The sequence below is a fragment of the Corythoichthys intestinalis genome, chromosome 11 (genome assembly GCF_030265065.1).
Source record: "Corythoichthys intestinalis isolate RoL2023-P3 chromosome 11, ASM3026506v1, whole genome shotgun sequence".
Classification (NCBI taxonomy): domain Eukaryota; kingdom Metazoa; phylum Chordata; class Actinopteri; order Syngnathiformes; family Syngnathidae; genus Corythoichthys; species Corythoichthys intestinalis.
In genome coordinates this window covers 39,728,285-39,755,670 of record NC_080405.1, presented here as the reverse complement: position 1 = coordinate 39,755,670, position 27,386 = coordinate 39,728,285, and the positions used below count along the sequence as shown (strand labels likewise).

Here is a 27,386-nt window from a genome sequence, read left to right as displayed (position 1 = left end):
GACGTCTGTAAATGGGGGTTTCCAGGGTAAAACGGACAAATTAAAAATAATTTGGGGGCTTAATGCACCATGAATCGGCTATGGCAGCATATAGACATGTTGTTCTATCAAAAACAACAGTTCTTTTGGCTTAAAATACAGCAGTTTATTTTAAATAGGGGTGCAAGAGCAGAAACTGCTTTTCAGTTTTGTCCCTGTTTTCTTTCTCACTGTACATCGGTACTCAAAATAAATGTGACTAAATAATGTGACTAGCAAAGTGCTTTATTTTTGTTTTTACAACAATAAAACCATCTTTGAAGGGCATCACCACCAACAAAACATAAGAGATAAACATAAGAGAACAACTTCACAAGCGTATTTCACAAGATCACTAATTGACCTCACACTGATGTACATCATCAAATACCGGCCATACATGAAGGACAAAAAAAAACTGCCCCTGACACAAAACAAAAACACAACGCTGCACAATTGTCACATGATATAAACTGCAATATCCTACTTTTTTATTTTCTTTGATGTAAATTAAGTATGGAGCAAGAACGCGTGACAACATTCACGGTCAAAAGATCGGGAACAATTTTGAATCAAACGGCTTAATGTCGTAGATAACAAAGAAAAAGGGAAGATGTTTTGCTACATGTCAGACTTGTGACTCTTTGATGAATTACAAACATGTTCCTTAAAAGCTGCCCCTCTTTCAATTAAAGGGGGTTTTGAGACCATCACATCCAGCAGCCTCCATATACCTAAACTGAAGAAGCTCAACACACACCAGATTGCTGAACTGTGTTATCTGCCTGCTAGGTGTTACAGGTTGAGCCAGGGAAGTGAGAGTTCTCAACAACCCTTTCCAGTGTCTTTGCATCTTTTTCCATCTAATAGCATCAATGAAAATATGCTTTATTCGTATTTCCCTTTCCCTTTGGGTGTGCCTTCATTCCAGGCCACATAAACAAACAAGGCCAAGACCACGTGCACAGCCAGCACGGCGACGATGGCGGCATAGAAGTAGCTGTCAGAGTTTGACATCTTCATTGAACCTGAGGATAAAAACACAGAGGAGATAAATGCATTTGAAGTGTTGAGGAGAATTGCGACATCTGTAAATAGCCTTTATTATAACTCCTATACATAAATTTGACATACATTTCCTATTAGTCATATTTTTGTTTCTATATTTAAGAGCAGCATAAGTTGTTTAAACTGCAGAATTCTACAGTGTAATAGAAATATGATTACACTATTTAAGAATAAACCTGTCCCACATTTTCGACTGTATGTTGGCTCATTGGTTGCCAATGACAGCGCTAGACATCTGCAATACTTACTAAGTGCAATATTAAATGCCTCACTGTCAACTTCTGCTACTTCTATTCACACATAGTCTATGTGCAATACTTATTTACGTGCAATATTAATGTGCAATATTCAATGCCTTCACTGTCAACTGCTGCTACTTCAATTATTTGCACTCCCCGAACATCGGACTACCTCACACATTTTATATTTATTTAGATTTTATACTTTTATTCTAGCTACTTTCGAGATTTTTACTTGTGCAATATTCAATGCCTTCACTGTCAAATGCTGCTACTTCACTTCAATTATTTTGCACTGCCTGAACATAGGACTACCTCATACATATTTTAAATTTTTTTTAGATTTTATACTTTTATTCTTGCAAAGCACTTTCGAGATTTTTACTTGTCCTGCACTGTAAAGGGAGATGCTCCACAATTTCATTGTACAACTGTATAATGACAATAAAGGGCTATTCTATTCTATTCCATTCTGATATAAAGTCAGTTCCTGTTGATTTGGTGACATCTCGGGGGACACTTCCTGATGATTTGGGGACATTTGGTGTGTGTACGGAGGCGGAGTTCAAATAAATTTGCCCATCCCAGTCCAAATGGATTGGACGTCTAGCGCTGTCAATGTCATTTAAAAATGGGCAGCCTGACTTCCAGTTTCAATGATTGGATGTCTATCATTGTGGCAGTACTTGGAAAGACAAGTATTTTCTAAGGATTTTTTTTTTTTTAAATCAGGGCAGTAATTTTCCCGGCTGTGATTTATCGCTGCATCGCATGCATGCGTTTGCGTGTACTACGTGTACTCGGAACACGTGTATGCTGATTGCATATGAGACTCCAGTTCCTTTCACAGATGTTGATTGGCCATCAACATAGAATTAAAGTTCAGACATACAAAATAAGGAAACATCTATATTAAACATTATAAAACGCTGCTTTGAGGAAAATAAAAAAAGACAACGTACTAACAGCTTTAGCCTGCTATAAAACATTGGCAGTCTTCTCCAAAACGCAAAATTGCAGTGAAAAGATTACACTTTGAACATGAAAACTCGCTGGATTGAGTGTGAAGCCTTCGGGTAGCGGCTTAGCAAACATACTTACAGTAAACATTTCAAAGTAAAAGCACATCATGTTCTGATTTCTGGAGGTAATCTCACATACTTCAGATTCTACACTAAGAATAGATTTAAAATGACACCCATTATGAAAAATCTGATTAGCTAAAATGATGAAATAAATAATAATAATTTGGCTTCAATTTTGAAAACACGCGCACTTTGTAGGACAAGATGACAGTCATTTTGGACCAAATAACACTTTTAATGGGCTCTAATTGGCACAAAACAAAAATGCCATTGAATTTATCACCTACTTGACATACTGAACTTAACTAGTTTTAAAAGGACTCATGTATTGTGTGTGTTTTATTTACATTTTTAATTTTTAATATATTTTGTTTTATTTAAGAATAACAACTGACGGTCAAAAGCGGTGTGTTACTTACTCTGAATAAATTGAAGAAACTACCAGCTGTAGCGAGTCTACTCTGCTCTGTTTATTTGTCATCCAAGACTTGGGGTGCGTTCAGGTTTGAGAATAGCGCACGTTTTGTTTTCTGCTTTTTCTTAGCAAAGATATACCACACAGGACATGCTGGCACTCTGTTTCTTTAATAGCACAAATAACTTCAACATTAACACAAACGTACGGCTCTCGACAGGCCGTGTCTACAATAGCAAAACAATATTGGCGCCGTGTGCACTTTAGGATGCCTCGGATAATTCTGTATCAGAATATTACAGCACGTACTTCCTATGACTCCAGGCTGTTTGTCCCTGCTCATTCAATTAGACAATGCTTTCCAAAGCTTGCTAACGTTTCTGTATTTGCTACGTGCTAGCCTCGTTCCCATCCCTCACTGTCAGCCAGCAAGAATGCTGCTTCCATCTTGAGGACGGCAGACGCTTTGAGGGTGACGGGAAGAGTAGGGAGACGAGGCTACCTGAAAGCACCACCTGGATAGATGCGATGGAAGTGATTGTGATTGGCTGAGGGTTAGAGTCATGTGTCATGGTAAGCCAATCGGTCTTTTCACACATAAACCGGAAGAGCACGTGCGGCAAACACACACGCAAAACAGATGCAGAGGGATATGATGGCAGAGCATTCAGAGGAAAATTTGTCCGTTACGAGGTGGAGATATAAACACTATTTCTAGTCAAAATACTTGAAGTACAGTAGGCCATGTGTACTTGACCAGTTGTCTCAGGTTGTGAGAGATTTAATTGATTAAACTCACTTTATATTGTTTACTGCTGATTGTTATTTTATTTAGGGCTGTCAAACGATTAAAAATTTTAATCGCGTTAATTACGGCTTAAAAATTAATTATTCGTAATTAATCGCAATTCAAACCATCTATAAAATATGCCATATTTTTCTGTAAATTATTGTTGGAATGAAAAGATAAGACACAAGATGGATATATACATTCAACATACGGTTCATAAGTACTGTATTTGTTTATTGTAACAATAAATCAAGATGGCATTAACATTATTAACATTCTCTTAAAGCGATCCATGGATAGAAGAACTTGTAGTTTTAAAAGATAAATATTAGTACAAGTTATAGAAATTTTATATTAAAACCCCTCTTAATGTTTTTGTTTTAATAAAATTTGTAAAATTTTCAATCAAAAAATAAACTAGTAGCTCGCGATTGTTGATGTCATTACACCATGCTCACTCCCCAAACCCATAAAATCATTTGGACCCAAACGCCAGCAGAGGGCGCCAAACAACAAAAAATAAGTAACAAGTAACAAGCGGACATTACACTGCTGTCATTTTAATCTGAGCGGGGCATGTGAGTTAATTGCGTCAAATATTTTAACGTGATTAATTTATAAAATTAATTACCGCTCGTTAACGCGATCATTTTGACAGCCCTAATTTTATTATATTGTTTACTGTTTGCTTTTGTTGCACTTCAAGTGTAGGTGAGGTGCAATAAATATTACAAGGTTCTATAACACAACTACCTGTTCTCTACTCGACTGACTCGAATACTGCTCAGAAAATTTCAAATTCTTTGACATACAACAACTTCTTTTTAAAGTTACAGAAATAATTACTTTCCCTGATAACTAGTTGCTTTTACTATAGAGTAATTCAGTTACTAAATCGATTACTTTTTGGAAGAAGAAATGAGCCCAACATAGACGATTACATTATCTTATTTTAATTCCAAAATAGGGAGATTTTAATTGTTTCAACAACAATACTGACACCACCTAATATATTTTCACCATGGAACATTTCATTTTTGTGTTGTAAAATTGTATGCTTTTACACACATCTGAAGTAACAGAGCAGAAACTAATCCCACCTTCAAAAATGTAAGCTTTAGAAGCAAAGTACAAGCCAATCGGAAGCGTGACCATCAAGATCGTGAAGAACAACAACGTCTTGAGGGCAGAAACCAAGGAGCCTTCATTCCTGCGAGGGAACGACATACATAAGTCAGGTATTGTTTCCTTCAGAGGCACATCCTCTGCGGATATTTTCCAAACACAACACATCATTCTCAGTAGCAACACAACTAATGCGGCGCAAAGTAAGCTAGCAATTGGAAACATGAGGGAAGAAAAAGAGTACTTTCTTACGTTCTAAAATGAGGCGGGGGTCCGGCAATGGTGTCCGACGACGCGCTTATGGACCCGTCCATTGCTTAATGGATGGTCGATAAGGTGATTACAATAAACGTGCAAGTAAAAGTTGCAATTATTAGCACGAATGAGCCTTCCTTGTTGTGGATTACTTCCGTACTATGAAGCTACGGGATAATCACATGACAGCTTTAGATCTCGAGCTAAGTATCGCGAGACTTTTTTTTTTTTTTTTTTTTTTAACAGTTGATGGTTGCTGGCAAGCATCTATTTTGGTTCTAATTCTTAAATGGTCACATTATTGCAATGTTCAAACATTATAATTTCCCCATATATTTTTACAAGGGTAATACAAAAACATATTTGCATATTGCGGAAAACACTCATGTGACTTGAAGTTCCGCTCTGAGACCCCCAATTTGGCCAGATTTCAAAATTGTCCGATATGCATGTGTGATACATAATTGGAAAGCTTAAAATCTCCATATTCTGTGGGAAGAAAATTTTAGACAGGAGGGCATTTAAAAAAAAAAAAAAATTAAACAGCAAAATCCTGACTGGAGGTGAGAGCACGCGAGAGCAGAATTGAAGACGCCATGACTTAAATGAGATAATATCAAGTACTTACCTCATTTCGATCAAAAAACTCCATTAGGCATTTATCACCGAGTGATTTATTGGAATAATGAAATGTACAAACATTATAATTTCCCCATATTTTTCTTTACAAAGGTAATACAAAAACATATATTTGTATATGGCGGAAAACACTCGCGACTTCCGCTCTGAGACACCCAATTTGGCCAAATTTCAAAATTGTCCGATATGCATGTGTGATACATAATTGGAAAGCTTAAAATCTCCATTTTCTGTGGGAAGAAATATTTTAGACAGGAGGGCATTTAAGAAAAAAAAAAACAACAAAAGTTTTTTAAACAGCAAAACCCTATCTGGATGTGAGAGAACGCGAGAGCAGAATTACAGACGCCGTGACTTAAACGAGATATTATCGCGGACTTACCTTGTTTCGATCCAAAAACTTCATGTAGTATGTATCACCGAGTGTCAAGACACAGCTGTGAATGGCCACACCATTTTTTGGGAATTTTATGAGTGAAACATGGTTATATAACAAGGGTCACGATGCAGAAATCACAGACATTAAGGAGTGGTCAGGATTTTTTTTTTCATACATTCACCCTTTGAAACATTTTTTTTCTTCAAATTTTCTTTGTTTGGATCGATTATTTATCATCTAAAGATTCTGAGAAAATGCAACAGTAACAAAAAAGTAGATATCTGTGACTTTTATTTATTTATTTTTTTTACATTTTTTTCATTGTGACGTAATTTGTTTAAAAGTTTAAAATATGTGGGTGAATAATTTCATAAAGTGTTTTTTTTTTTAATCGAAATATGAGACATCAATTAATGATTGTAAGCTAAAAATGACAGACATTTTTAATAATAAATATAATTAATTACCTTCATTTTATGGCTGGGTTGAAACAAAAGCGGTTGCACGACGTCTGTAAACGGGGGTTTCCAGGGTTAAGCGGACAAGTTAAAAATAGTTTGGGGGCTTAATGCACCATGAATCTGCTATAGCAGCATACGGACATACAGTGGGGCAAATAAGTATTTAGTCAACCACTAATTGTGCAAGTTCTTCCACTTGAAAATATTAGAGAGGCCTGTAATTGTCAACATGGGTAAACCTCAACCATGAGAGACAGAATGTGGAAAAACCCCCAGAAAATCACAGTTTGATTTTTAAAGAATTTATTTTCAAATCATGGTGGAAAACAAGTATTTGGTCAATACCATAAGTTCATGTCAATACTTTGTTATGTACACTTTGTTGGCTATAACGGAGGCCAAACATTTTCTGTAACTCTTCACAAGCTTTTCACACACTGTTGCTGGTAATTTGGCCCATTCCTCCATGCAGATCTCCTCTAGAGCAGTGATGTTTTGGGGCTGTCGTTGGGCAACATGGACTTTCAACTCCCTCCTCTCCCCGTGGTGCCAAAATGATAACAAAAACAGGGAGCAAAAATCCCAGACTCACACGGGGGGACCTAGTGAATGACCTACAGAGAGCTGGGACCACAGTAACAAAGGCTACTATCAGTAACACAATGTGCCGCCAGGGACTCAAATCCTGCACTGCCAGACGTGTCACCCTGCTGAAGAAAGTACACGTCCAGGTCCTTCTGCGGTTCGCTAGAGAGCATTTGGATGATCCAGAAGAGGACTAGGAGAATGTGTTATGGTCAGATGAAACCAAAATACAACTTTTTGGTAGAAACACTGGTTCTTGTGTTTGAAGGAGAAAGAGTACTGAATTGCATCACTGTGAAGCATGGGGGTGGAAACATCATGCTTTGGGGCTGTTTTTCTGCAAAGGGACCAGGACGACTGATCTGTGTAAAGGAAAGAATGAATGCGGCCATGTATCGAGAGATTTTGAGTGAAAATCTCCTTCCATCAGCAAGTGCATTGAAGATGAGACGTGGCTGGGTCTTTCGCATGACAATGATCCCAAACACACAGCCAGGGCAACAAAGGAGTGGCTTCGTAAGAAGCATTTTAAGGTCCTGGAGTGGCCTAGCCAGTCTCCAGATCTCCACCCTATAGAAAATCTCTGGAGGGAGTTGAAAGTCCGTGTTGCCAAACGACTGCCCCAAAACCTCACTGCTCTAGAGGAGATCTGCATGGAGGAATGGGCCAAAATACCAGCAACAGTGTGTGAAAAGCTTGTGAAGTTACAGAAAACATTTGGCCTCCGTTATTGACAACAAAGGGTAAATAAGTATTGAGATGACTTTTGGTATTGACCAAATACTTATTTTCCACCATGATTTGCAAATAAATTCTTTAAAAATCAGACAATGTGATTTTCTGTTTTTTTCCCCACATTGTCTCTTATGGTTGAGGTTTACCCATGTTGACAATTACGGGCCTCTCTAATATTTTCAAGTGGGAGAACTTGCACAATTAGTGGTTGACTAAATACTTATTTTCCCCACGGTATTGTTCTATCAAACACAACAGTTGTTTTGGCTAAAAATACAGAAGTTTCTTTTAAAGAGGAGTGCAAGAGCAGACTTTTTCAGTCTTGTCTGTCTTTTCTGCCATGTATACATATGCATGTATTCTTTGTCATATTCTTCTTTATAGAAATGTTATCTTAGTTTATTTTTTATTGTTGCATTATAGATTTCTCTTAAATTTAATTGTATTTATTCATAATTTATTTATATTAAAAACAAAGTGCAAAAAAATTGCAAAACGTCTATATATGATTGTATTTCATATACCGTTTAATCCAGGCTAAGGGGGTTTATCTGTGAATGAAGATTGCTGTTTATAAAAGGGATACAGGAAGCCATGTTCTGCACGCTTGCTTTTATAAAGCAAACCAAAAGTTTTCGTGTTGACATAATAATAATCGCACATCCTGAGATAGGACGATTGTGCATGCGCACATTGCGATGGCAATATTCAAACAATATGTTGTGCATGCCTACACACACATCGATATATATTTTAAACTCATACTTGCAATTGTTCACCAGCACATACACACACACAAAAAAAAAATCAACCTCCATTGTATAATTCAAACTGACAAATTCACATAAGAAGACCATAATGAGCTTCATATATTTTAACAGTAAAACATTTTTAATGGACAGAGGGTTCTGTATTAACAAATTGCATTCAAGCAATCAAATTTTCATAGCAACACACATTTGCACGATACAGCACAAAATTTAATACCAGATCCCTAAGCACAAAACGACTAGCGTAAAAAAAAAAAAAAAAAACCCTGGCGAGAACAGACTCACCAACCTACTGACCTAAATACAATATAAAATAAAGCAGAAAATAAATGACTACCATAATTACCTGACGTCATATTTCACTTTTATATGTCTAAACATGAACATACAGTTGAACCTTGAACATAGTCTAGCATTGTGAAAAATACAACGCTTCACCAACACTGACAGGAAACATGGCAGAACCCGGAACGGTAAACTAACACTAGGCCACCATAGGTTTGTCCAGTTCTTTTATACCATCTCATAACTGTGCCCTATCACCGTCGACAACAGCAACAATTATGAGTGACCGCATTGCATTCATGCTGCAGAGGAACTTGACCATGATTGTGATGTGTTCTTGTATTATGCAAACACATACAGGCTGGTTTAGTTGAGTTTTGGCACATATAAACAGAAGATCCACCGCTGCTACTTTCGGATTGTGCAAATACTTCCTTCATCAGGGCAAGGCCTTCCTGAATTGTGCTGCTCATCTTAGCAATGCTTGTAATCATCTGTTCCATGGCATCTGCGTCGCGTCTTGATGATTCCTCCATCAATTTTAACATTCTTCTTTTTATTTGCAAGTCTTCCAGGATTTCCTGGTCTTGTTTTCTTTTCAGTCGGTCAATGCTGTGACAGCTAAGCTTTGGCTTGGGGAGGGGAGAAAAATAACATTATTGCTATACAAAATAAGATACAGTAAGACAACACAAAACTTCCACTTAGGGCTACGACGATTAATGGAGTGACTCGAGTAATTCGATTTGAAAAAAGATTCAAATTAAATTTAGCTTCTTTGTGTATTCATTTAATTAAAATGGCGTTGGTTTTGAAAGTCTTTGCATTTAGTTTTATTGATTTGGGTGGATACACTGCCCTCTAGTGGCGACGGTGAATATGACAAAACTCATTTCACATGGCTAAATCCAGCTGCTTCCTGTTAAGACCAAGATAAGCTAAGTTGGGGAGTGGGATGCATCAATAATCGATTAATAATCGAATCATAGCCTCTGAATCGTAATCGAATAGTTAGGTGCCCAAAGATTCCCACCGCTATTAAATACTATGTCGTTTTACAAAACAACAAAAAATACTTTAGTGATAATGGGGGCCAGAATCAGTGTGTATTTCTATTTTTACTTATTTTAATTGAATTACTTTTGGTTTTATTCATGTTTAACTTGTATTTATTGGGAAAATATATATATATACATATTCAGTGGGGAGAACAAGTATTTGATACACTGCCGATTCTGGTGGTTTTCCCACTTGCAAACCATGTAGAGGTCTGTAATTTGTATCATAAGTTCTCTTCAACTGTGAGGGACAGAATCTAATACAAAAATCCAGAAAATCACATTGTATAATTTTTAAATAATACATTTGTATTTAACTGCATGAAATAAGTATTTGATACATTACCAACGAGTAAATATTTCGGCTCTTAGTTCTTTTTTAAGAACCCCTCCTGTTGTCCACTCATTACCGGAAGTAACTGCACCTGTTTGAACTTGTTACCTGTATAAAAGACACCTGTTCACTTGCTCAAACAAACAAACTCCAACCTCTCCACAATGGCCAAGACCAAAGAGCTGTGTAAGGACATCAGGGATAAAATAATAGACCTGCACTAGGCTGGGATGGGCTACAGGAAAATAAGCAAGCAGCTTGGTGAGAAGGTAACAACTGTTGGAGCGATTATTAGAAAATGGAAGAAGTTCAAGTTGACGGTCAATCTGCCTCGTTCTGGGGCTCCATGCAAGATCTCACCTCATGGGGCATCACTGATCATGAGGAAGGTGAGGGATCAGCTCAGAACTACACGGCAGGACCTGGTCAATGACCTGAAGAGAGCTGGAACCACAGTCTCGATAAAACCATCGGAAACACATTACGCCGTCATGGATTAAAATCCTACAGCGCACGCAAGGTCCCGCTGCTGAAGCCAGTGCATGTCCAGACACGTCTGAAGTTTGCCACTGACCATCTGGATGATCCAGAGGAGCAATGGGAGAAGGTCATGTGGTCGGATGAGACCAAAATTGAACTTTTTGGTCTAAACTCGGCTCGTCGTGTTTGGAGGAAAAAGAAGGATGAGTACAACCCCAAGAACACCATCCCAACCGTGAAACATGGAGGAGGAAACATCATTTTTTTGGGGCTGCTTCTCTGCCAAGAGTACAGGACAACTGCACCGTATTGAGGGGAAGATGGATGGGGCTATGTATCGCCAGATCTTGGCTGACAACCTCCTTCCTTCAGTGAGAGCCCTGAAGATGGGTCGTGGCTGGGTCTTCCAGCATGGCAATGACCCAAGGCACATAGCCAAGGCAACTAAAGAGTGGCTCCGTAAGAAGCATCTTCAGGTCCTGGAGTGTCCTAGCCAGTCACCAGATCTGAACCCGATAGAAAATCTATGGAGGGAGCTGAAAGTCCGTGTTGCCCGGCAGCAGCCCCGAAACCTGAAGGCTCTGGAGAAGATCTGCATGAAGGAGTGGGCCAAAATCCCTGCTGCAGTGTATGCAAACCTTGTCAAGGACTACAGCAAACGTTTGGTATCTGTAATAGCAAACAAAGGTTTCTGTACCAAATATTAAGTTCGACTTTTGTGATGTATCAAATACTTATTTCATGCAATTAAATGCAAATCTATTATTTAAAAATCATACAACGTGATTTTCTGTTTTTTTTTTTTGTATTAGATTCTGTCCCTCACAGTTGAAGAGAACTTATGATACAAATTACAGACCTCTACATGCTTTGCAAGTGGGAAAACCAGCAAAATCTGCAGTGTATCAAATACCTGTTCTCTGCACTGTATAAAGATAAGTGGCATGAAAGAAGAGTAAATAACATAAAACAATAAGTGTATACAGTTTACTCAGTTATATTTGAGAAATAGCGTCCACATATATGGACACTGGACACCCATCAAATGTTGGGCTATGTAGGCCAGACTTGTATAGCAAATATGATCATTATTAACGGGTTATTTTATTAATCAACAAAAATAGTCACTTTCATTATGAAGCGTTATTGTAGGTAAGGTAAAAACTTTTTTTGTGGGAAACAAAACGTAGTCAAGTCACTCGTGTGACCCACGAGTTTACTTTCCATTTTGTAAGCACAGTGCAGCTACTGCACGTAGTTTTAATAATAATGTTTTTTTTTTTTAATTCATACATTATGCTTCAAACTGTGAACCTACCCGGACGATCGCAGGGGGCACAGAAGTTGAGATTTCGATTATTTCTGGCGAATCCGTTGAACACTCCAAAATCGGAGATGAATGGGAATCCGCTTGTACTTCTTCTTTTACCACCTCCTTTACTTCTTCTTTGATCCCTTTTTCTTGCATGGGCTCTCCTTTTATTTCCCCCGTCTCGATGCCAGCGTCCAGCGGACACGCAGCAGGCGAATTCCCCCATATGTTTTCACACACATCAAAAAATATCATTATCACACGTCCGTGTCCATTTCGGCGCCCTGTGGTCACTGCGTGCCTGTATTTAGTTCGAGTGCTTTTAACCTTGGAGGCCACTTGGGATTTCGTTATGGCATCTGTGCTGTGCGGAAAATCCTTGTTTTTCGGTTGCTTTGGATATTGATCCAAGAACTGGTCCGTGATGTCAGCATATTTTGAATGGCAGGTCTCCCAGTCAACATTCTCCTTCAGTTTTGTCTTTTTGTAATCGAGTGTGACCTGAAGCAGAAGTTCTATCTCCTCGTTGGTCCACACAAAAAGCTCTTTCATAGTACGTTTCAAAACCGGCGCCATTGTTACATCTTTTTTGGTTGTTGTGGTTTTTCCGTCACTTCCGTTCTTCTTCACTGTCGACGGGGGTGTTCAAACTTCAGCAGTACGTTAACGCCACCTATTGATCTGGCGTAATTCGTGTAGCGTATCGTCTACTTTAGAAAGCCTTTGTTAATATTGTTTTAACATTTCACAGGACGAACAATTAACTGAATACTTGACCTCGGGTAAGTGGGAGAAAATGAACACTAACACCTGAAGACTGGAGCAGGTTTCAAAACATTTGTTTATTTACAATATATAAACAAAACAATAAACAAAGTAAGTCTAACAAACCCTCTCGTATCAAGAGGAATCCATGGTTTCTTCTTCTGGTGTTCTGTTAGATTAGCATACTTTGTCAGAGTAGCATTAATGTATAGTGATTTTTCCATATGTTAAATGCTTGTCAAAGTGCTGTATAATACATTATAATACTTTATATTAGGGTTGTCAAAATTATCGCGTTAACGAGGAGTAATTAATTTTTAAAAAGTAATCACGTTAAAATATTTGACGCAATTAACGCACATGTCCCGCTCAGACAGTATTCTGCCTTTTGGTAAGTTTTACAGCAAGGCTTTTTGTGCTGTCTAACAGCGAACTCTTGTGGTCGCTTTGCGACATGGTTTATTGTTTTCTTGCCAGTTCAATATGGCTGCACGACGTCTCGCGCTGACGCCTACGTTGTAATGTTGTGCTTATATGATCCTTGGACAAGATTTGTCCGTAAGTATGGTTGTTGTGAAGAATGTACGCTACACAAGCACTTTATTATGCCTGTTAACACTTGTGCATGTAAATCTGATGTTGGTAGATTGTTTTGTTCTTGGAGATGAAATGCACAAGCTTAGCATTTTTATTTTTATTTTTTTTACATGGCGTTCTGGCCGTGAATCTTATACCGGAACTGCATTCCTGACCGCTCTGGCCCACTTTCACCCCTGGTTGTGCACTTAAACCCGTATGGCATACACTATGAGGAGTGTGACAAAATCGAAATGGTGATATATCGTGATACTTTGTATCCCAAAAGGTTATCGATATGCTCCAGTCAAGAATCTATGTTTCGTTTTAAAAAGGTGTCAATGTTTAAAAAAAAAAAAAAAAAAAAAAAAAAAAAAAGGAACCATCAAGTTGCTAACAAAATCTTCCACTATAATAGTGTCTCAGTTAACTCTAAGGCTGCCATTGACGGTGATCGACACCCAATCCATTTAGACTGGGAACGTTCGTTCATTCAAAAACAGAGCATTCACAGTCATTCGGTCCGATTTTTGGGGCATTTACAGGTCACTTGCTGTTCATCTTAAGGCATTTCCTGTTGAGTTTGAATCACTGCCTATAGACCCTACTCACGTGACGTCACAGCCACGCCCCCGCGCCATGTTGTCCGTATACTCGTCATGTTAATGCATTAGCGCTTCGTACATTCCTCCTATTATGGCGTGTTTTTCTGTTCGTTAACATTAATAATCAAAATGGTGAAGTCGTGTGTGGCGGTCGGTTGCAAAAACAGAGAAGATAGACCGAGAGACTTGAAGTTTTACCGTATTCCGAGAGACCCGGAGAGGAGAGCGAGATTGACTGCTGGAATTCGACGAGAAAACTGGGCTCCAAACGACTACCACAGATTATGTAGTAGTCATTTTATATCTGGTAAGATGCATTTAATATATATTTAGAGGGTTTTGGACTGACAACCACAATTAAGGTCATTGCTAGGCTAATCGCCGACAACATACACTCAGACGTTGTGAATAAACTAACTGAAAATATATAATTATAAGGGGATAATAAGACAGTTGTCATACAATTAATTTACAATTTCACTATTGAGGTCAAAAGCCAAAAAATAAATTCAACTAGGGACAATCTGGAGTACTGCTACCGCACTTCATATTTATTACATATTATATATGTATGTAGTGAGAGTGCTATCGCTAAACCATATAAACATTAAAAGCCCTAGCTCCATTGACAAATGACATGAAATACATTAGACTTGACAGTGGATGTTAGCAAGAACAAAAGATTTTGAATTGAAAATTTCGTAACTTACCTTCCCGAGCACAAGAATTTTCCGAATTTGCCGAATTTTCGTGGACGAGGACCTGTTTCACCCAACCAGCAACGAAGTATTTATAAGCCTCCAAGCTCTTAAAGTTTTTCAAACTTTCGTGAGAATAGGCTGATTTTGTGTGGACAAGATAGTTGTAAATATAAGGGTAGCTAGCATATGTCAGGCAAAGACGGCAAAGACAGCGGGTCGAAAAACATCGATTTAGGCATCAAATATGGATCTGGCGACTGGATAAACTGAAGCTTTTCCACATAACGCCTTTTATGCAACGCATCCAATGAGTTTACAGCGTCAGATAACACCGGGGCTTCCATGAATTGCTCTATAACTTGCACGACTAATTTAAAACAATGAGAATAAGTCTAAAAAATACGGACAATATGGCGGCCGGATACAGCGACACGTCATTTTGTGACGTAGGTGAGTAGGGTCTATTCATTTGGGTGATTCCCAGGTCACTTCCTGTTCTGTAACTCACAATAAACAGGAAGTTACCCATAAAATACCCCAAAATCAACAGGAAGTAACTGAAAATTAACAGGTAAATGACCTTAAATGGCCCAAAATTACCTCATTGCCGCACTGGCTGCCACTGACGGCCATAGAGTTCAATCCACTAAGTGGGAGGGATGGCAGCGAATGAACGTTCATTCGCTGCCACCCTCCCACTTCAAATGGATTGGACATCCACTAGTGATAAACTCATTCCAATTCAGAGCAGAAATTTGTTTTTCTGTTTATTAGTTGTATGTAGAAAATCCTGTACCAATGTATCGATAATCGTTGTATCACCATATCGCCAGATCATCGTTATCTTGAGCTTTGTATCGCAAATCGTATCATATCGTGAGGTACCAAGAGATTCCCACTCCTACACACTATACTGCATTTTATAAAGTTCTGCATTTTGATATTTCTATACCAAAATGCACATTCATGAAACATTCATTCCTAAATATGACACATATTTAATACAATGACACAGTCATCAAATAGTTATTTAAAAAAAAAAAAAAGACACTATGATAATACTGGAAAATGTATGTGCATTTTAATACCGGCATCTATGGGACTGCTGTTTGGGTCTCCCTGGTGGATCTGCACTTTCTGCTCCAGTTGGCTTTTTCCTTGCTAGCCCGCCTCTCAGTCGGTTCCTCAAAACATATTTCTGATCAAAACGACACACAGGACACAAGTCACAAACACTGAGAGCAGGCGACGGATACAATATTTTGGTTTTCAAAAGCACTTTCAGTACAACATATTGGACAGAACAACAACGATGCTAAGAACTACAAAATGGAACTCCAATATCTTTTTCTTTCTTTCAAATGGTGGATGTTTAACACTGGGAGTTTTGACATCAGATATGCTTACAATGATATTTATGATATTTTAGCCATACATAATGTATGGGGCTGTTGGTGTTATATTTTGTCAACAGTAAAGCTTTCAAACTCAAGTACAATCTATTCTTTAGTGCAAGTATGCTCCCGTATTTTTCAAATAGGAAAATGTCTTGAAGTAGATTTGAATCAGTTAAGTATAATAAGAAATTAAGTAATTTACTAGCCTGGTACACCAGACTCACCGCTGATCCAGCTATATTCTCACACAGTGACGTGCGGTGAGGTTCATGGTTGGTGAGGCACTGACTCCTTTAGTGTCAGATTTCCAAATATATAAACCAAAAAGGGTAGCTTATTCAATTGGCTACTGGTTATTTCATATCTCATCAGCATTCTTCACAAAACACGCACACACGGTACATATTATCGATACGTAAAAGTAAGAAAACAACATGCATTTGCTCTACACTAGAGCTGTCCCGACTAGTCGACGTTGTCGACGTCATCGATGACGTAAATGCGTCGACGGGCAAAACATACCGTCGACGGGTAATGATGGGTTAAAAAAATTACATGCGGATAAAGTTTAGAATGGCAGGCGCTCGCGATACAAGCGGTTGTTACTGGCACCCCTAAGGGGGCCGCTGTTATTTCAATGTGACCGGCGTTGTCAGATTGAGCAAAGAGGAAGAAAGTGGGCGAGCGAGCGAGAGAGAGGCAGCGAGATCGGCGAGTTGGAAAAGTGCGCGGGTAGCGCCGAGTTGAGTGGCTTCATCCCCCACGTTTTTGTTTTGGTCAATAAAAGTATCCTTAAAGAGCCATCTGACGCCTCTCGGTGTTTTTATGCATGCCGCCGCCTTCCCGAGGAGGAAATCGGACGAACCCAGACGAACCGACGACAACGAGCCAAGTGAATCGCCGGTGAGGAGTTGAAAACACCGCCAATTTCCAAAAAGGGCAGAGATGGTTACACGTGAAAACGGCATAAAGCCAAAAAAGCGGAGCAGAATAACCAGAGCCTGGAATTATTTCAAGGAAAATATGGAGGGTGCCACTCTGTGTACTCTTTGCTAAGCTGAGCTCGCATACCAGGGGAGCACGTCGGCTATAAACGAACACTTGAAGCGCAGTCACCCAAGTATAATTTTCGAAGACAACAAGAAACAACAAGCTAGCGGATTGTAAGTCCATACAACTCACTAATGATTTTTTAAATGGAAGTTGCCTTTATGTGCGTCATATCAACGCACATTTTTATTTTATTAAAGTAATTAATATAATTATATATTTTTTAAAATTATTATTAAATTTATTAGGATCATGGAAGCTCCCACTTAGGGAAAATATATACATATATCCTGTATATACATAATATAAAAAATATATATGGAAACACCTCTGGCCTGCTTACTGTAATCAATGACTGCACTAATGTTAGTTATTTAATATTATAAAGTTTTACATATTGTAGTATACTATAAAATTAATTAGGGCTGTCAAACGATTAAAATTTTTAATCGAGTTAATTACAGCTTAAAAATTAATTGTAATTAATCGCAATTAATCGCAATTCAAACCATCTCTAAAATATGCCATATTTTTATGTTAATTATTGTTGGAATGGAAAGATAAGACACACGACGGATATATACATACAAATTACTGTACATCAGTACTGTATTTGTTTATTGTAACAATAAATCCACAAATGGCATTATTAACATTCTTTCTGTTAAGGTGATCCACGGATAGAAAGACTTGTAGTTCTTAAACGATAAATGTTATAGTTACAAGTTATAGTAATTTTATATTAAAACCCCTCTTCATGTTTTCGTTTTAATAAAATTTGTCAAATTTTCAATCAAAAGTAGAGTTAATATAATAATAAGAAGAATAAAAATAACAATAATAAAAATAGAGTGAAAAGTTTTACGTGTATTTTGCATAGCTAAATTGATATGGAATGCCAGTTTATTTTGCATTGTTGTTTAACTGTGTGTCAGAATAGGCCCTCGTTACTATAGACTGAAGTGCTTTTCTTTTTGAGAACATTTTTTTTTTTTTTTTTTTGAGAGATAGGAATATTATTTTTGTTGTGCTTTCACTAAACGATACTTATGTTTGTTGTGAAGGAGAAGCTTATGCCAATAAACGGCGCGGTCCAAAGAACGCCTGTGTCCACTCGCCTTTACTGTATAACATATACTGTATCTGTACATATCTTACCCAAAATAAAACAAGAGACACATAATTGCCACTAAAAGAAAGAAAACTTACCGAAATATGTGTGGCGCACAAATAGCAATTTGCAATGCATTGTGAATACAGCATAAACGTCTCACAACTACTAATTCTCCCACGTTTAGAAGACATAACATGAGTATGGGCCGGTGGCATTCTCTTCACTCTTAATGTCCATAAACGGCCTCGTTGTAATGTTTGAGGCAGTATGCCAGCGGGTCATTCATTGCAAGCGTTAATTGCGTCAAATATTTTAACGTGAAAAAATTAATTAACGCCCGTTAACGCGATAATTTTGACAGCCCTAAAATTAATACTATATACTTAATTTTTGTTACTGTGGGTATGTGTGCCTTTCATTCAAAATAAATGTGGTAATATTTCAGTGTGCCCTCTGCGTTATCTTCAGGTTAAAACAAACAAAAGTTGAACAGTTTTTCCCCTCCCCCAAAATGCGGAATGCACACCGGAAAGAGCATCTGAACTCACACAAAGTTTTCTGAAAGTGATTGTCTGGGACATTGCAATTCATTTTAACATTTAGAACAATATAGACAATGACATACCGCAAAAAGAGTAAGAATTGTTTTGACTCCTGTTAAAAAGGTGAAGTCACAGTGTTTCCGTTTACATTTTTTTTCAACAGTTAATGCCAGCAGCATTTGACCTCATTGTTTGTGATTTATTATTGATATTTATGTTATTTATTTATACGTTAATAAAGAATTTAGGTGTTCCAAAATGTTTTTTGTGAATTAATAAGCTTTAACAAAAATGTCATTATTAAATTAGTAAAAAAAAAATAAAAAAAAATTAGATTAGTCGACTAATCGTAAAAATAGTCGGCTGACTAATCGTGAGGAAATTAGTCGTTTGGGACAGCCCTACTCTACACCCTCAATGTGTTGGCCGTCGCAATTCTATAATTCATGCAACATTAATGAAAGTAAAGAGTGGTGTACAAAACCACAGAATTCAATTCTGACCTTTAGTGAAATATTCAGTTGTTTTTAAAACTTTTAATTCTGATACTTTAATCAATTCATTACAGATTGCTAAACAAAAAGTGTGAAAAGAAAAACAAAGAATATTTTATTTAAGGCCAAAATTTAGTTTTTAAATATTCTATTGTATTTTTCTTAGTCTAAGCTCTTTTTTTTTTTTTTTTTTAATAAGATTGAAATGAAAACTTTGTGGTCTTGCGCCTGTCCTTCACCACAAAAACCGCCGTTACTTTGGAAGGGCATAGGTTTGGTCTTAACATTCGTAGGGACGATATAACAGCATAACCTGCATGTAGCTACACTTTTTGCTGGGGACGGGACATAAATAAGACCAAACAGATTGGATGAAGGGGGCAAAGGGCCACATTTCTTATGTATACTGTATGAACCTAATTAATTAATAGGCAAAATAAATCCTTATCTACTGATAATAACTTTTACGTGCATTGGTTCAGATGATACACTGTTCGATTCAAACCTTTGTTTGCAAAAAATACGAAAGAAACATTTTGAAAACTTCCTGAATAAATGTCTGTTTTTTAATTCGCAAACATAAACATAATGAAAAGAATTCACTTAATAATGGTAGGGTCAATTCTATCCTTACAACATATGGAACTATTGAAAGATCTAAATTCTCTATATAACTGAACATTATATCATGCTAAAAAGGTAAGGTTGCTTAAAAGTTGGTGGGGACAATTTTAGCATCCTGAAAAGTTGGTAGTGTTATGTCCCTACCGTCCCTATGCAAACCTACGCCCTTTTTGTAAAAGTCCTCCTTATTTTCCTTTACTTTAAAAAATCTCTCCGCCTCAATGGAGAGGATTGCTTCAATTAGATCGTTCTGTGTTCGATTTGACAAGCCAGAAAACACAGTGGATGTGTCCAAATGTCTAGCTAACCTTTCATCTTTCTCAGCAAAACCATGTAATCGTTCTACATATATGCCACGTTTAGAAGAGCTTACACGCTCATTATTAGCACGAAATGTTAACTCCTGTTTAGCTAGGATGCAGGTTGCATTAATGACGTCTTTCAAACTCTTTCGGTTTTCCTTTACCTTAGCATTCTGGATGCTACCGCTGAGCTTCCGCTGTTCGTCAAAGCCAAATCGATCCTTGAGCATCCAAAAGTTCTTAAAGCAATCAGGCTTTGAATGTGAGTGGTCGAGCTCTCATGTTTGCTGAGGCTTCGTGGTAGTTTTTTAATGTCACAATATCTCGTGTTAGTCCAGACATTGGCACAAGTTGAGAAGAAAAGGCAGGGAAAGCAGCAAAGGCGATTTTTCGAAGGACAGCCACATAGCCAGTCTTTTCGGGTGTACCAGTCCGTTTGAAAAGCGCGAGTTATCATCTGTCCCGTAGTTTGAAGCAAACCTTTTAGCTCCGGTGTTGTGTTAATCGCGTCCACTTTTGACGGAAAGTCCAGTTTCACGTACGCCCCCTTTCAGTGCGGCAGAGTGCTATCTGCCGCAACCTGTGCCTTTTCACTGCGGTTTTATTTCCCATCAGCAAAACTAAATATGTCGCTAACAAACATTTAAAACTTTAAGGGTTAAAGACATTAGCCAGACTGTGGAAAATCAGGTTAAATAAACGTATCTGGAAACATTATAATGGCGACATGCAGATGTACGGCAACCAGCACGCTCCAATTCCATGTATCAACCCAGTTTGTTATGGATTGCGCATTCAGAGGTGAGGCTTTACCCGTTGCTGCAGCACCTCTCGTTTCATTTCTTTATTTGAACAGGAAATAGGCAAATTTAGCGATTTTGACTATAAAAAATGTTTGAAATGAGTCATACATAAAGAGCAATGGACAAATATTAATATAAATTTGATGCTATAATTATTTTTTTGTCATGATGACAGGTGAGGCTCTGCCTCCCCTGACCGCACGTCACTGTTCTCACAGTGTTTGAAAAATACAGGGAGAACAGTCTGGCCGTGCCAGGCAAGTAATTTACGATAAAATTATAATAAAGCAAAACTACTGAGTACTTACCCTTTTAACATGAGAATTGCCCATGTAATCAAGAGAGAAAAGGAAGTCGTGCCTGTGATTTATGCTTGGAAGTACATGCCATAAAGCCCAGATATCACTGTCATGCCTGGGTTAGGGTTGTCCTGTCTAGTTATATTGTTGTCTTTTCCTGTTTTATTTCACTCTCCTGTTTCCATCACTCGCCCTTCCTGCTGCCTCACCTGTCTCTGATTGTGATTACCTATTGTTCTAACCTGTGCCCCATTCCTCATGTGCTTAAATTGCCTACGACAGTAAAAAAAAAAGTCTAAAATAGCATTATTATGTGAATTATGTGAACAATTGGGCAAAGCGCGGATGACGCGAAATTAGTCTTTTAATCTGCCGTTTAGCCACGTCTACCATGAAAGGGCTCTAGCGTCCCCAACAGGAGGATGACGTCGGCAGGGTCATTGTTTCATCTGATTTAGAATTCAGCCCACTGAGGGGGAATTATTCAGAACGAGGAAAATGCGACGAAGAGAGCCACAAAATGTCATTGTTTCAGTTTCTATACTCCAATATCTTTACAGGATATTCTTTTTATTGAAGTATTTTTTTCCCCAATTGCTAAATAAATGGTATGGTCATGACAAATAACAGTCTTGTGCTAAATGGAATATGAAATATTAAAAATGCACTTTTTCAGTACGACATGGCAAAATTACTCCATAATGGTCAAAACTGTCCACTCCTTGCACCTCCCAAACTATATTTTACGCCACCGGAGTTAGTCTGGCTTTTGTCATTTCCCTGTCCCGGCTTCGGAGAGCGTAAACAAAACCAGGAGGCGAGACAGCTAGCAGACATGCTAACCCGAACCGAGTGATATTTCAAAGTCTATTCTTGGCTTTTGACGCGAAAAACCACTCAAAACGACCCGGAATTATTTCACACGGCGGTGGGGTTGCCGATTGTCTTCGCCGATCAGCAACCCGCCCGGCGGCGAGCAAGTTACAGCTCATCAGACTCATTCCGGGCAGGAGAGCTAGTTTACCAGGGAAGCAGCTGGAAAATGACCGCCGGACAAACCGGCCAACGTCGGAGGAGCGCGTAGCTGCCACACGGTCAACACGAATATGACGTAAATTAATGCTTAAAAACACGCCGAATACGTAAACAGTGAGAGATTGGTGTGCAGTTGTTGTGCGCTAACATGGCAGAATGTGTCTGAGGAGAACTTTTCTACATGTCCGTCCTTGATCAAACGTAAGTAAATGGTCCTTAATTTAAAGAAAGTTTCTAGTGTTTACTTTGTAATCGCTTTATTCGGGGCCTTTTTTTAACAGCCTGCCCTGGCTTCAGAGAGCGTAAATAAAACAGGAGGTGTGACAGCTAGCCGACATGCTAACCCGAACCGAGTGATGTTTCAAAGTCTATTTTCAGCTTTCGAACCGAAAAATCACTCAAAACGAGCCCGGATCATATCACACAGCGGCGGGGTTGTCAATTGTCTTTGCGGATCGGCAACCCGCCCGGCAGCGAGCAAGTTACAGGTGGTCAAATAATGCAGGCAGGAGAGCGTGTTTGCCGGGGAAGCAGCTGGATAATTACCGCCGGACAAACCGGCCAACGTCGGAGGAGCGCATAGCTGCCACATGGTCAACATGAATATGGCGTAAATTAATGCTTAACTACACGGCGAAGACGTAAACGCGGCGTCAGTTGTTGTGCAGCTAACATGGCAGGATGTGTCTGAGGAGAACTTTTCTACGTACATGTCCATCCATGATCAAACGTAAGTAAATATTCCTTTATTTAAAGAAAGTTTGTAGTGTTTACTTTGTAAGTGCTGTATTCACGGCCATTTTTAACACAAAGTTGCAATTTCTGATGGGGGGGAAAATTTGACAGAACACCATGCTCACGAAGAGGGAAATAAGCAGAGTATAGTGCTGTCCCGGCGGGGGGCTGTGCAACAAGCAGCAGGTCGTCGGCTGAGTGCCATTCTCGGTGGACAAGCAGCATGTCAGCCACAAAATGCAAGCCACCTCCGTTTTAAAACGTGTCCCATGATCCCAGTATTTGACATAATACTATACACCACGATGTTTACTCACTTCCTCGTAAGTCCAAATGTCCCACAGTTGTCGCACACTTGTTTTGGCCGATCTCGGGGTGAACGGGAACTTTCTGAAACCCAAAAAGGCTCACACGCCTCTCACTGGTGCAGCTACAAAAGCCTGCAGCCGTTTGGCTGGGGTGATGCAAAAAATAAATGAATTAATCCGCAAAATCAGCTGAATCTGCAGTCCATCTGCATGCTATAAAGCAATGCTGTATTGTAAGATGCTGACCCGGGTGACGTCACATTTGCATTCATCCTAAACCCGAGACTGGAGCCGGAAGTAACTCATTTTCATAGCGCATCAAAAATTGAATATATAAAACGGTCACTTTCACACACATCCAAGCAGTCCATTTCATTCAGGAGCATAAAACACCGCGTGAAATATGAAATAAACATGCTTTGTGGTGTGATACGCACTTTAATTAAATTGTTTGTCACATCATTGTCCGTGCCAAAGTGTCTTCACCCTTCGTTGCCACTACAGTCAATATCCATAGTCAAAGATATTCTACGTTGTAAGTTTGTTCATAGTGTCTGTCACAGTTTGTTGTTATTTTGTGCCTCATGCCTAACCCTTTGTCGTCGTGATCTACTCCAGTGCATTTTGCCTGGCTCTCTTGTTTATCGTTTGTATCATTTTGTTTCATTGCCTGTTATTTCCTCCTTCTGGAGCGCTGTCAGTTTGTTTCTGCCTCTGACCATATGTGTCAATAAAAAACGGAATTTTGCATCTGAGTCTGCCCCATCTCGTCTGAGTGTGACAATCACACTTCCTCGTGATAGCTGGTACTCTTCTACTGTGACAAAACGGGACAGAATAATGGATTTTGTTTTTTTCAAAGGAGTTTTCTTTAAAAAACTTTGGTTCTACTCCAAATTGCTGTACTTTGGGTCCGTTTGACCTTTAACACTCTAACCATACAAACCTAATCAGAAAGAAAATAATACAAACTTTTTGAATCCTGTTATCTAACGATAAACTGTTTCATACAGTCTCGTGCAATTTTAAAATAAACTGTTCACTCTTCCAATAAACTACAGTGATTACTGCAGATGAAAACATAATTCCCCAAAACCACTTTGTATTTTTTCTACACCTGAGTAGGTGAAATACAATGACAACCGATGTTTTGTTGCATTTTGTCCGGAGCAGTTGCGACAGCTTCAAGCCTCAAATGATCGTCCCCGTTATGGTAGGATTAGGAATTTTAATAAAACAACAAAGTCATAAATAGGAGCTTAAAAAAGATCATGTTCTCAATGGAATTAGAGTCTTTTGAATTGGAAGTTCAATAATGGGTTGCCTTCCCTCATGGATTGACACCTCTGACCTTTTGAATAGGATTTCCCATGGTTCCTTCTGTGTGGAAACCTCAGCTACAGTATGTCCTTTCGCATTCCTCATTTCCATTGCTTGATTCAAATGAGGGTCTGCACGCCACACCTGTTGTTTATCTCAAATGTTTCCTCAGATTAATATATTATAAATAGATCTGCAGCTGTGCATACATTTCTCAATTAAAACTGCGAAGGACTTTGTGAGCATAGAACGTTGCACCAGCCTGACATTTGCCATCTTATTTCAAATGTCAGTCAAAAACAACTGTGCTCATGCTTTGATATTAGAAAATAATCCCGAGGAATGGAACAGTAGGGACTAGAATAGTTTAATTGTCAATGCAATACTCACAGGGCGTAGCACCAAATTCTGGATGCTCATAAATACATACTATGTCCCGATTTGACATCTTTGGCAATCCTGTGCACTCAATTTAAACTGCAAAAAGATCAAGTGAACAGCTCTGTTCATTGCATAATAACATATGGCTTGCATTAATTTCTGTTTTATTTTCACTTTTTTACAGAGTTCATCCATTTTTGCGTCGCAGACCTCGCCAACACCAAAATCTTGTGCCGAGTCGAATGTGGTAAGCGGCTAAGCGCTAGCGGAATTAATCAAATGTCAACAATTGAATGAAACTCACCAATTCCCTCTTGTCAACAGTGGTGTAACTATTACAACTAGGGTTGTTCCAATCATGTTTTTTTGCTCCCGATCCGATCCCGATCGTTTTAGTTTGAGTATCTGCCGATCCCGATATTTCCCGATCCGATTGCTTTTTTTTTTGCTCCCGAGTCAATTCCAATCATTCCCGATAATTTTTCCCGATCATATACTGTACATTTTGGCAATGCATTAAGATGATGAAATAAAACTCGGACGAATATATACATTCAACATACAGTACATAAGTACTGTATTTGTTTATTATGACAATAAATCCTCAAGATGGCATTTACATTATTAACATTCTTTCTGTGAGAGGGATCCACGGATAGTAAGACGTGTGACTTTGTATATTGTGACTAAATATTGCCATCTAGTTTATTTGTTGAGCTTTCAGTAAATGATACTGTAGCCATGGCCAAATGCATGATGGGAAGTGGAACCATGACTGTGCGTAGTGCTACCAATTGATATATCTTTGCTGCGTTGGATAATTTAAGGTGTTAAGAAAAAGATCAATTGCTACCTTGCTTCCCCACATTCCTTCCCATGATATTTCTAATCGTTGGGAGAGGGATTGTAAGGTTTTAGCCAATTAAAAAAAGGCTCCAAAGGCTGCCAAAATTCACTCTACTCATTATACGCTGCCTTTTATCTCTCTATATAGGTAAAACAGTGCCATTACAGATTGAGCGCGACAATGCGTGAGTGAGTCGTGCAGCGCATGCATTAATTGCGTTAAATATTTTAACGTGATACATTTTTTAAAAAATTAATTACCACCGTTATCGGGATAAATTTGATAACCCTACCTTAAGCCTAAACTAAAGACTCTGGATGAGTGTAACATATTATGTTTGTAACGTTAAATGCAATTAGAAAACGATTTAATTAAAAAAAATTAAAAAAAGGCATGGCCGATATTTTTTTGCCGATTCCGATACTTTGAAAATGACGTGATCGGACCCGATCGATCGGGACATCTTTAATAACAACGGTATGAATTTTTGGTTTTCCAAATGATTTGTTTCTTAGTAAATAGAGAATATTAAGTTTTGTTGGTACCTATGAAATCCAATCAAACTTTATTTTACAATATTACTAACACTCACAGGCGGAGTTTGACTTTTGGGGCAGGGGGGCATGTTGGCAAAATGTTGATGACCCTGAAACGCAGTGTCAGCAATAAAATAAACTTACAAGAATATTTAGGATTATAAATTGAAAATAAGCATTTTTTTGTTTCCCATCATTCTTAAGGGGAATTCTAAATCAGGCCGCTTAGGACAGCAATATCTTTCGCCAAGATCGTCATCCATTGAATATGGTACACCCGCCGGTGTCGTGCCAATGTAGTTACCCCCGTCAAGAATTGTATCCCCTAGGCGGAGCCACTGCGCTGCACTGAATTGCTTGATTTCCCTGTTTTGGTTATGCAGTTATCTATGAGGTTTTAAAACATGGCCCATCCATAAAAAAAAAAAAACAACAACAAAAAAAAAAAACTTTTTTCTGTCGTATAACGTAACATACGTACTGAACGTAAAAAAAGGCAGTGTTTTACTATTTACTCGTAGGATGACCTTCTACAGTTTAATAAATGTCGATGTCCAAAATATATAACTGTAGTTCTTTTCTGGCTTCAATTAATTGTTTAAGTTGACATAAATAATGTGTGTGTGTGTGCACTCCCACGGCCAGGGGATACAATTTTTGATGGGGGTACCTACATTGGCAACACATCGGTGGTGGCTCTGTTGTACAATTTAGCGTCTTTAGAGGGGCAAATTGAAACTCCACTCACCATTTTGGCGGTACTCTCTGGCGTTTCATGGCCCACATTTTCAATCCTTGGTTCTTGCTCAGTAGTTGTTGTGGCTTTTGAAAGCTAAGATTTGAAAAAATTACTAATATCCATCTTGGCTCTTTGGTCCTCGGGTGGTTTTGGCTAAGCAAAGGAAATGACCGTCTAAGG

General features: G+C 38.4%; 2 protein-coding genes across 2 annotated transcripts; both read right to left on the bottom strand.

The window, feature by feature from the left end:
* Nucleotides 1–248: 248 nt before the first annotated feature.
* On the bottom strand, nucleotides 249–5,176 carry vma21 (vacuolar ATPase assembly factor VMA21). Its single transcript, XM_057850568.1, has 3 exons — nucleotides 4,993–5,176; nucleotides 4,716–4,825; nucleotides 249–1,046 (listed from the first exon to the last, which is right to left on the bottom strand). The coding sequence occupies exons 1-3, from the start codon at nucleotides 5,052–5,054 to the stop codon at nucleotides 907–909; spliced, it is 312 nt and encodes a 103-aa protein (XP_057706551.1). The 5' UTR covers nucleotides 5,055–5,176; the 3' UTR covers nucleotides 249–906.
* Nucleotides 5,177–8,752: 3,576 nt separating this feature from the next.
* Nucleotides 8,753–12,649, bottom strand: LOC130924338 (uncharacterized). The gene is made up of 2 exons (XM_057850814.1): nucleotides 12,040–12,649; nucleotides 8,753–9,481 (listed from the first exon to the last, which is right to left on the bottom strand). The coding sequence occupies exons 1-2, from the start codon at nucleotides 12,607–12,609 to the stop codon at nucleotides 9,104–9,106; spliced, it is 948 nt and encodes a 315-aa protein (XP_057706797.1). The 5' UTR covers nucleotides 12,610–12,649; the 3' UTR covers nucleotides 8,753–9,103.
* Between the last annotated feature and the right edge of the window lie 14,737 nt (nucleotides 12,650–27,386).